The 12,138-nt window shown below is 39.5% G+C and overlaps 1 protein-coding gene across 3 annotated transcripts in view; it reads left to right on the top strand.

The window, feature by feature from the left end:
* Window positions 1-12,138, top strand: part of TBC1D5 (TBC1 domain family member 5) — a 495,717-nt gene that overhangs the window by 403,540 nt on the left and 80,039 nt on the right. For all 3 annotated transcript variants that reach the window (XM_066350480.1, XM_066350479.1, XM_066350482.1), the window contains one exon: window positions 4,845-4,930. In XM_066350480.1, the coding sequence (XP_066206577.1) occupies window positions 4,845-4,930 (86 nt within the window). The remainder of the gene's footprint in view (window positions 1-4,844; window positions 4,931-12,138) is intronic.

Here is a 12,138-nt window from a genome sequence, read left to right on the forward strand (position 1 = left end):
TTATTTTTAACATATAACTTGAACTCTTTAACTCCTCCTGGTGCATCCATAAATGAGAACAGGCATCACTAGAATTGCTTCCCTTTGGCTCTTTCAGTTCTACCTGTGTTTATAAATAGCCAGCCCTTTGGAAGGGGCTGTGCTGTTCCAAACAGGATGAGTATGTTAGATTATATTCTTTCTGGAGTTTACATATAACAGTTCAGGAGGAGGTAATCATCTATAAGTGAGGGTTATGAGTTAGGGGGTCAGTCTGGAAAGTACTGTTTATAATGACCTTTGTTCAATGAGTTTGATTTACCCATGCTCAGAACAAAGAAACTTGTCACATACTATCTGGTAGTTAATTAATTGTACTTTTTGTAACATCATGTAGTTAATTGTATCTAGTGTGGGTTAGCATTTACATATTTGTATACTATCACAGCAGACTGAGTTTGAACTTAAAATACCAGGGGGTAAGGGTGGCCAGGTGAAGGCCGATCTACAGACTTCCAGTACAGAGTAGAGCAGAGAACAGTTGTCCACCATCAAAAGTCACAATCAGGAAGGGACAGAGTGTTTGTTTTACCTGAAATTACAATAAGGAGCAAGCTTACTGTCATAACATAGACCTAGAAGGGAAGAATGTTAACTGTAACAGCAAGGTTAAATAGATGTCAGTTAGTTTTATCCCTTACATTATCATTTAAGTACTATTTGTAAATTGATTTTGTGATCATGCCAAATTAACATGATTTAGAAATTTAGAAGTACAGCATGGGTTTGGTTTGGTTTTATTTTGTTTTTCCATATAGTTCCCTCTAGGACCCTGATTTCTACCACTATCTCTTCTGCTTCTGTAAATCATTTTGTCTGCAAAGCTTTAAAATGCTCTCCCAAAATCCAGCCTATCTATGCCATGGGAGAAAATTTCAACATTCTTCTTATATTACCATAAAATAAAATGCTAAATACAAAGCTTTAAGAAGAACCCCACCAGCTTGTTAACAGAGAATTGAACAGTACTTGGGAAGTGAAAATCTGTGGACTTATCTCAAGTCCAGCTGGGGTGGTCTAGAAAGAGGCAGGGTAAACCAAGGTAGGCTGGATTTGTGATTTCAGTATCTTCATGTATATGTACATAGACTTCTTAGATCATAGAACATAATTGGTATTCCTCTGTACACAGACCAATGTGAGTTAAGATATGATTAACATTTTGCTATCAAAGATAAATTCAACGAAACAAAAGAGTATTTTTAATGTACATTGGTTTGGAAAAGCTTATAATAATTGAAATCATGACTGTGAAAATGGGTTCATATTAAGTACCGATTGTTCCAATCCAGGCAAAGGCATAATATTAAAGTTGTAGACATCACATGTCTGCACAATCAAAATTTCCTCTGTTATGCAATCTGGCCTATCTTACATACAGAGTTTAATGTATGTAAAATGGTAGTGGCTCCTGTATTTTAGAGGAAGTTCCAGATATTTAAAGTCTGAACTGTTATATTTCTATAAAATAAGAAAAACAAGTTTATCTTTACGTTTAAAATGTTTCAGTTACATGAAGTTAGAATTCTACTCATTTAATCTCATTCCCCTAAAGAAACCATTGTTATTTTGTTACATACTTGTGTGAGAAGATACTGTTCCAGATTATCTTGACTTTTTAAGAACTAATTGAGAAGAGATCAAACTAATTTAATTAAAAGAGAATTATAGGTATATTGAAGAATGTCAGTACTGAATCTTAGGATATAAAAGTACTTGTGCCCTTTTTACTCATGTCTATATACGTTGAGTTTTATAAGCACACATTGCTTCATATATATGTCAGACATTTAGTCTGGTGCTGTCCATTACAAGCCACAAGCCACGTGTAACGATTGAGCACTTGAAGTGTGACTAGTCCAAATGGAAATGTGCTGTAAGTATAAAATGTACACTGGGTTTCAAGGACTTTGTACAAAAGAAAGAATGTGAAATAGCTCAATATTTTATGTTGATTATATGTTAAAATGAGAATATTTTAGATATGCTAAATGTAATAAAAATATACTATTACATTTTATTTCACTGGTTTCTTTTTTCTTTCTTTAATGTGGTTGCTAGGAAATTTAAATGACATATGAAGCTTGCATTTGTGACCTGCACTGTATTTCTTTTGGACAATGCTAACCTAGTCTGCATACTTAACAGTTTAGTAGCAGCCTCATCATCTCAGACAGAAAACCCTACTGAGGAACTTTTAACTAGAACAGGGGTCCCCAAACTACAGCCCGCGGGCCGCATGCGGCCCCCTGAGGCCGTTTATCTGGCCCCCGCCGCACTTCCGGAAGGGGCACCTCTTTCATTGGTGGTCAGTGAGAGGAGCATAGTTCCCATTGAAATACTGGTCAGTTTGTTGATTTAAACTTACTTGTTCTTTATTTTAAATATTGTATTTGTTCCCATTTTGTTTTTACTTTAAAATAAGATATGTGCAGTGTGTGTAGGGATTTGTTCATAGTTTTTTTTTATAGTCCGGCCCTCCAACGGTCTGAGGGACAGTGAACTGGCCACCTGTGTAAAAAGTTTGGGGACCCCTGGACTAGAACCTCTGATTTTATTTTCTTACATTTCAAATGCTGTTTCTCAACATCCTCTTGATTTTTTTTTTTTTTTTTTTTTTTGTAGTCCGAGTATAGTGGTACTTTAAACTGCCTCTTCCTTTAATACTAGTAAGTCTCCCAGGAATTTAAATAGGACTCAGTGAAAGCAATACTTGAACCTCATTCATATGTTCAAGTTAGATCATTATTCCTAATAATGGCTTTAAGTGCTCAGATAGATCAGCACTTCAGGCTGAATTGCTTGTCATTTCTTTATAAAGATGTTTTAAGAAATTGCTCCATGCAGTCCCCTCTGGCATTGTTTTCTAGCAAAAAGTAACATGATCCTGTATTAGTTAGTCCGAAGTCAGAGAAGAAAAGTCTTTTATATTAGCAAAAACAAAATGTATTTCCAGGTACTGAGAATAAAGAGCATAATTAGTCATGAGTGATGGTCCTGTGGCATTTTTAAAATAAATCATGAATGCATTGAGAATCTGCTGGTGGCTTTAACCTCTATTTTATTTTCCCGTGATTCTTGGGTCCAGGTTGCCATCAGCTCCCACAGGAAACCTATGCAGTTCCTCGAGAGAGCAAAGTTGCACTGTTAGACTTAATAGTATGGTAGTCATGGAAGCATCAGTTATCTTCATCAAGGCAATTCAGATTTGATTATTTTAGAACTGTGTGTTGAATACCAAACCAGTAGAGTAGTAGCTGGAGCTAAATCAAGGGATTGTCATTTTTGTTAGATGATTAGGGCTGACTTGGAAGAGATGTGAAAGGGTTGAGCTGTGTAAATATTCTCTTTTCAGCAGAAAAAGAAAAGGTCCATCGCAGCCATTAAGACGCAGCTTGTTAGCTTGATGCATTTCAAACTATTTAACCTTAGCAATTATATCCCCCGCCTACACGCAAAGTGTGTCACTGTGCCTTAGGATTCTGTCTCCAAGGATTGATATCAAAACATATTGGTGATTTTCTATTAACATAAAATGCAGATTTTCTGTATCTAGATAGATCTCCCAAAGGACAGGGCACGTTCTGGTTCAAAGTCCTAATTATTAACTTGAATTTTAGGCTCAGGTGAACATTGGAACACTTTATTTTTTTAAGATATTTTTATTAATTGATTTTAGAGAGAGAAAGAGAAAGGAGAAGGGGAAAAGGGGAAGCATCAACTCGTAGTAGTTGCTTCTTGTATGTGCCTTGACCAGGCAAACATGGGGTTTTGAACTGGCAACTCAGCATTCCAGGTCGATGCTTTATCCACTGCGCCATCACAGGTCAGGCAGAACAGATTTATATATAAGTTTTTAAAGAACTGTTAAATAAAAAATATATGTAATTTAACATTTTAGAGGTGATGGTATTTACTTAAGTGATGCTTTTTAACATGTTAACATTTTTATAAACGATTAATTTTTTATAAAAATATTAAACTTTTTAATTTTTGGCCTATGAGGAACCTGATATATGTAAATAATAGACACATTAAATTAATAACAGCATATGTAGACACACCTGAGGACATTTCCGCAGTATTTATAAATAATATTAAATACCAGAAAGGACGGTGTATTATTCCTTTTACAAGAATGTGCTTTTTGGTCAATTTGCTTTTGTAATGTGATGCTACCCTGCTGATATTTCCACTACTCGGGCACTTATTAAACTCGTATATAAGAATAGATGACATAGAAATTGCTAACTTAAGAAGAATTGCTGAATTCTTGAAACAGTTTATTCATTTTAGGAGAAGACTTGGTGTGCCATCTAGTGGGCATATTTAGCATTCTGGGTATCAAAAACTAACCGATTTCTCACTGTTCTGCCAAAATGCAACTTTCTTGACACTTTGTATCTCTTGGTCAATTAGCATAGATTGTACTCCTATTGTAAATGTCATGTAATTTTCAGTTTTGTTGTAATTTTATCTTTTTTTTTTTTTTTTTGGAAAGTCATATTAAAAGTGACCAAAATCATCAAAAATAAATCTAATGATGGGAATAAATCTATGAGAACTATGAGACAAGTTAAAAAAAAATACATTCAAACAATTTCAGTCTTTAGCCAGGACTAAGATAAGTTAAGGCAAAACTTCAACAATTAAAGCAAAAACCTAAGCACACTAATTATTAAACTTCCTTATTTTATGTATATTTTTCTGAAAGGATATAAAAATAATCATTTTGTTCTTTTATATGGTAACATATCATTCAAATAGTTTTATACACTTTAATTTATTCTTTTTTTTTTCTATAGAGAAATCCAAGACCAGTGACTTATCAATTCCATTCAAATTTAGATTATTACAAAGCACGGGGCGCAGACCTCATGAATAAAAGCCGGTAAGTCCTCTTTCTCTGATGGAAGTTGTAAATCACAAAGATATTCTCAAAGATCATCAGGAAATATTGCACATTTGCTGAAAATAATTTTCCAGTTTTTAGCATATCAGTAGTTAATGCATATAATGAATCTTTTTTAAATAAATTATCCAAGTGTTTTTAATCTGAATTTTTTTAAAGATGTAAAAAAATGATATACATTAATGTCAGTAGTGAGACGAAAAATTAAATAAATATAATAATACTTGTTACAATTTGAAGTTAGGCAACTTCATTTCTTTAACACTAAAAACCTAAATAAAGTGTGCCTACTTATATAATCTCTTTCTAGATCCTTGCTCTTGATTGAAAAGAGGCAGTTCTATAATATATTTTTAAATTATTTCAGTAACAAAATTAAAATTGATTTTCCCAACTGTCTTTAGAACTACACAATAAGCTTACAAATGCATCTTATGTGTGCATTTGTGATTACATACATAGAAATTTTAAGGGTCACTGTAGGAATTAAAAAACATTAAAATCCTACTTTTAAAAGAAATTAACATTGGCATAAAGGGTTGATGAACAGTTTTCTACTTTCATAATACTGTACTCAGATGTCTCAAGAGTTAACTTGTCAAACCAGAACCATCTCAAATTAGAATGTAATTTCCAAGTTTACTCTAGGAGACTAAAATGTTAGTAATGATGAATGTTGCCAAGTTGTCCACATTTTCTTTCTTAAACATTTTGCCTGTGCGCTAGCTTTTCTTAAGAAGGAGCCCAACAAAAGCTCAGTGTACATTTATGGAGTACGCAACCACAGTGTGTTCTGCTGCTACGTGGGGAGGTTCAAAGTAGACATATTCCTGGCACATGGGAACTCATAGTCTAACTAAGGGGTGAGAAGTTTACAATAAAGTGGCGGAATTTAAACTTGTTATTTTTAAATTACCCACCTTTGATTGAAATCTGCCTCGTATTTTGATGTACAGTGTAATTACGAGACCAGTTTTATAGCCCAGGAGGCTTCTCTGAAGTCCTTTTCTGAATGTGCATTTCATCTGACTCTTGTTTTGCAAATAAGAGGTGCTTCCCCATAGTCACTGTGTTTATTTTATTTAACAAATTTGTAGTGCATGCCAGACTCATTATGCTAGGCATTGGAGAGATATGCAGTGAACAAACCGGACAAAAATTCCTGCCCTCAGGAATCTTACAGTAGTTACTTGTATTTCTTCCCTGATGTCAAGTATTTCAATTCATTATGTTTAAAATAACAAAGTATTTTAGGTATTTCCTTTATACAAAATCTTTCTAACTGGAGTCCCTTCTTCTCTTTCCTATCTTCTCTGCCCCCCTCCCCATATTAGTTTCACCCAATAGCCAAAGAACTCTTAATTGATGGTAGATTGCATCACACCCCCCACTTAACCCCCACACCCCCAAGGCTTCCTATTACCGTTGATAGTCAGTCTTCTTCACCCACGCCTTCTCTCTTTGACCTTGTCTCCTCTGCCCTCCCCTTTCTGCACTCCCATGATGTGCTTTGCTTGGGACCTTTGTACTTAACTCTTTCCTCTTCCTGTGGAATCCCTCCCATCTTCCCTGGCCTCTTCATGGCTCAGGGCTCAGCCCAGTCTTGTCAGAGCACTCTTAACCACCTGTTGTCTTCTCCTCCCCGAGTCACTGTCTACCCCTTTTCTTCATAGCATTTATTACTATGTAATTGAAGTTATGTTCTTTCTCGATGAACATAGCATCTGTCTCTCCAACATCCCGACTAAAATCTATGCCCCTGTTTTACCACTAAAATGATATCTAGGGTAATGATTGACATTGGGAAGGTATTTAACAAATATTTGTTGTATGTATACGTGTATTCTTTTTTTATATTTTTCAACATGTACTTTTTTTTTTCAAAAAAAGGAAATGGACTGTACCCTTTCTTGTCTCCCCTTCATGTTTTTCTTTCTTATATTTAACTTTTTGTTTCTGAATTTTTATTCTGAAAACAGGTTGGTTTTGTGTTATGTATCTCCTTGTAAGCTCACTGAGATTCTAATATCAAGTATATTATTTTGACCCTGGCTGGTTGGCTCAGTGGTAGAGTGTCTGCCTGGTGTGTGGATGTCCGGGGTTTATTTCCCAGTCAGGGCACACAGGAGAAGTGCCCATCTGCTTCTCCACCCCTCCCCCTCTCGCTTCTCTCTCTCTCTCTCTCTCTCTTTCTTTCTCTCTTCCCCTCCTATAGCCATGGCTTGATTAGAGTTGGCCCTGGGTGCTGAGGATGGCTCCATGGCCTCCACCTCAGGCGCTAAGAAGAGCTCAGTTGCTGAACAACGGAGCAATGCCCCAGATGGGCAGAGCATCATCCCCTAGTGGGCTTGCCTGGTGGATCCTGTTTGGGGTGCATGTGGTAATCTGTCTCTCTGCCTCCCCTCCTCTCATTGAATAAAAATAAAAAAGTATATTATTTTGACTATTGTAGAGAAACTTTTTCATCACCTTAGTTGTAATTTCGAAGCTTAAAATTAAAATTGAACCAAATGAAACATACAATGTGAGGAAGAAAACACAGACCAGCGAGCAAGGGAAGAATCAATGACTGGCATTGGGAAACTTGATGAATCTTTTAAAAAGGTATCATAAAATTGTACACCTGAAATCTATATAATTTTATTAACCAATACCACCCCAATAAATTCATTTAAAAATAGTAACCTAAAAAAGGTATCAACTTAAAGCTGTACCACAAAGTGCACTCAAACAAAGCAAACAAATAAAATGCAAGTGTCTGTGTGACCGCTCTAGTTACTAGAAGGCTTTTTTTTTCTTTATTGGCACATTGGTTTACAAAAAAATCATACACCTTCAAATGCACAAATTTAGCAAACCGCCCTTTGCCCACTGCATTGTGTGCCCCCCCCCCAGTAACGTCTCTTTCTGTCCCATTCCCCCTCTTTGCCCAGCCTCCACCCACCTTTCCCTCTGGCCATCACAGGCCTGTTGACTGTGTCTGTGTGATATATCATATCTATATATCATTTATATATAGATATAGATGTTTTTGGCTATTTCCTTCACTTTCTTTCATCCTGTCCCCTCCCCCCACCCTTTAACCTTAAAAATAGAAGAATCCACAAAAGGAATGATTGGTGAACTTACTGTACCACTATTTTTTTTTTTTTGTATTTTTCTGAAGCTGGAAATGGGGAGAGACAGTCAGACAGACTCCCGCATGCGCCCGACCGGGATCCACCCCGCATGCCCACCAGGGGCGAAGCTCTGCCCACCAGGGGGCGATGCTCTGCCCCTCCGGGGCGTCGCTCTGCTGTGACCAGAGCCACTCTAGCGCCTGGGGCAGAGGCCAAGGAGCCATCCCCAGCGCCCAGGCCATCTTTGCTCCAATGGAGCCTTGGCTGCGGGAGGGGAAGAGAGAGACAGAGAGGAAGGAGGGGAGGGGGGTGGAGAAACAAATGGGCGCTTCTCCTGTGTGCCCTGGCCGGGAATTGAACCCGGGTCCCCTGCACGCCAGGCCGATGCTGTACCACTATTTTTAAGTAGGTATGTCAAAAAAATAAACTGAATCAAAGGCAAACAGGAAATCGGGGAAATATTTGTATTGGAAGTAACGGGGAAACTATAATATTGTTCATGTATAAAGGATTTGGTTCAGTGAGAAACACAGGATCCGGTCTCAGTAGCCATTCTACCCCATTATATGCTTTGTCAGATTCAGCCCAGAAAGGCTGGAACACCCTCCAGTCTTCTTTTTCCTCTATACTCACTCTGTAGAGGATCTCAACCCAGGTTCATGACTATCAATACCATTTCTCACTGAAAGGTTCTTCATTTACATCTCAGTTTGACCTCTTCCCTTGAACTCTAGACTTATACAACCACTACTTTCTCAGTATTTCCTTTTAGATGTACAGTATGCATCTCAAATTTGGTATTTTTTAAACAAAGCTTTTGATTCTACCTCCGCAAACCTGTTATTCCTGCAGTTTCTCCATCACAATAGTAACACAACCCAGTTGATCATCTTAGAACTACCCTTGACTCCTTCTCTTTTCCTCACATCACACCTCAAGTCCATCAGCAGATCCTCTTCAAAGTGTGTCCTGAAACACATCACTGTCTTCCACCTACTGCTGATACTGAGTCCCCACATCGTTGCTCACTGCCCTGCCGTGGCCTCCCAGTCTCTCTGTATTTCTCCTCCTCCCTTCCACCCAGCAGCCACATCGGTGTGAGTCAGATCACAGCACTGCACTACTCAAGTCCTCAGTGACTTCCCGGAACTTCCCGATAAAATCCAAGGCCTTTTCAGTGGCCCACAAGGGGGCCCTCATGGTTCAGCCTCCTGCTGTGGCTCCATCCCCATTTGCTCCCACCACTTCCCTGTCCTTCCCTGACCAGCGCACTGGCCTGCTGCGGGTCCTTCAGCACTCACACACGCTCTGCTGTGGCTCCATCCCCATTTGCTCCCACCACTTCCCTGGGGTTCCCTGACCAGTGCACTGGCCTGCTGCGGGTCCTCCAGCACTCACACAGGCTCTGCTGTGGCTCCATCCCCATTTGCTCCCACCACTTCCCTGGGGCTCCCTGACCAGCACACTGGCCTGCTGCGGGTCCTCCAGCACTCACACACGCTCTGCTGTGGCTCCATCCCCATTTGTTCCCACCACTTCCCTGTGTTCCCTGACCAGCGCACTGGCCTGCTGCGGGTCCTTCAGCACTCAAACAGGCTCTGCTGTGACTCCATCCCCATTTGCTCCCACCACTTCCCTGGGGTTCCCTGACCAGCGCACTGGCCTGCTGCGGGTCCTCCAGCACTCAAACAGGCTCTGCTGTGGCTCCATCCCCATTTGCTCCCACCACTTCCCTGTCCTTCCCTGACCAGCGCACTGGCCTGCTGCGGGTCCTCCAGCACTCACACACGCTCTGCTGTGGCTCCATCCCCATTTGCTCCCACCACTTCCCTGGGGTTCCCTGACCAGTGCACTGGCCTGCTGCGGGTCCTCCAGCACTCAAACACGCTCTGCTGTGGCTCCATCCCCATTTGCTCCCACCACTTCCCTGGGGTTCCCTGACCAGTGCACTGACCTGCTGCGGGTCCTCCAGCACTCACACACGCTCCTGCTTCAGGAGCGCTGAGCCTGCTTCTCGCTCCGATTCTCCCGCAAGGGTCCCCGTGGCACCTGTGCTCCTCAGTCTCTTTTCAGATACATCTCTTCATAGCCTCTCTTTGACTGCACCAGCTGAAAGAGTGGAGCCCTGTCCTCTGTCCCTTTGCTTTCTTACTGATTTTTGTATTTGTATTTTTTAAAGCACAAAATGGTATTTTTAGCATATTTTTTTAGAAGTATTGGGTTTTTTGTTTGTTTTTAGCATTTGCTTCTTGCACTAAGATATAAACTCTCTCTGTTTGTCTTATTAACTGTTATGTCCCTAACACCTAAAGTAATGACTAGAATATAGTAGGTACTCAGTGAAAAAAGAATTACAGACAGCAAATAAACATTTAAAAGGCTATTCAAACTCATAATTAGTCAAAGAAATGCAAATTAAAATGCCAATAAGGTACCATTTTCACCTTTCAAATTAGCAAATTAAAAACAGGAGCCAGAGATGATGAAGTCCTAGAGATCTGTGCAGAATATTTAATAACACCATATTATACACTTAAAAATCCCCTAGGAGCGTAGATCTTATTTTAAATATATTACAGAAAAATAAAATGAAATAAATTTTAAAAATGTAATAAGGGTGGGAAGAAACTTCTGGACATAATGGATCTGTTTATGGTATAGATTGTGCTGATGGTTTCACAGATGTCAGCTGTCCCTCAATAAAGTAGTTTTGAATGAGTGAATGAATGAATGAATGAGTGAATGAGGTAACACTGGTGAAGTGCATGGATACCCTTAGTCAACAATTGAAGGAGTGTAAATTGAGAAATACTTGATAATTTTAACCAAGAACTCTTCCAATTCTATACATAGCCTTTATTCCTCAGAAGTTTATCAGATGCCCTTCAACCATAATGAGCCTTGCAGCTACTTTCCTAGCTGTTCAGAGTCTATTAAAATGTTGGGGCCTTGGGGTTGTCATTGAGTAGCAAGATGAGATGTGAGGACGGTACAGGGGGATCTAGTGGAGGACCTCCTTTTTTCTTTTTGTATTTTTCTGAAGTGAGAAGTGGAGAGGCATGTGCCCGACTGGGATCCACACGGCATGCCCACTAGGGGGCGATGCTCTGCCCCTCTGGGGCATTGCTTCATTGCAGCCAGAGCCATTCTAGCACCTGAGGTGGAGGCCATGGAGCCATCGTCAGCACCTGGGCCAACTTTGCTCTAATGGAGCCTTGGCTGCGGGAGGAAAAGAGAGAAATAGAGAGAAAGGAGAGGGGGAAGAGTGGAGAAACAGATGGGTACCTCTCCTGTGTGCTCTGGCCGGGAATCGAACCTGGGACTTCCACACGTGGGGCCAGTGTTCTACCGCAGAGCCAACGGGCCAGGGCCTTGTGGGGGACCTCCTTAAGTGGTCTGTAAATAGAGGATAGACAAGAGACAAGCAGACACCTGGGAAGCAGGGAACTAATACCTGCTCCTTCTATGGCATTGGACTTCTACTGGTGTTGCTTATGCAAATAAGGGGTGAGGATGCAGAGATGACATGTGATTTTAAGGATAAGAATATCTCTAGAAATCAAGAAGCCTGATTTCTCTGCTTTACCATAGATTGCTATAATTAAGTCTTTAAAAGCAAGTGCCTAGGTATTTTAGTGGTAGATTTTCCATTACTTGTGTGGGTAATATTCGCTGTGCTCTGATTTTACTTACTTGCAAATTTCTTTTTTAAAATGGGAATTGACATTTTCTTATTCATTCAACGTTAGAGCTCAGAACCACAATTTAACGCTCAAGTCTTGTTCCAATTTTGTCCTTAAATAACCAGAAATTGCTGCTATAAAAAAATTAAATGCATCTAATTTGTGACCAGTCTTCAGAAAGACCCATCTAATTTATTTGGGAATCTGTGACTACTAAAATGCCTGATTGAGTAATTACGGAATAGAATTTCATAGTTTTTAAATACCGCGATCTCATAGATAAAATGACATACCTTCTTTATTCCAGAACGTTTCTGGATTTTCTGTTTTGAAAATGACACAACACCACTTCTCAAAATGTGTGATCTCTCTGCCCAGCAGAGGT

This window comes from Saccopteryx leptura, chromosome 10 (assembly GCF_036850995.1).
Source record: "Saccopteryx leptura isolate mSacLep1 chromosome 10, mSacLep1_pri_phased_curated, whole genome shotgun sequence".
NCBI lineage: Eukaryota > Metazoa > Chordata > Mammalia > Chiroptera > Emballonuridae > Saccopteryx > Saccopteryx leptura.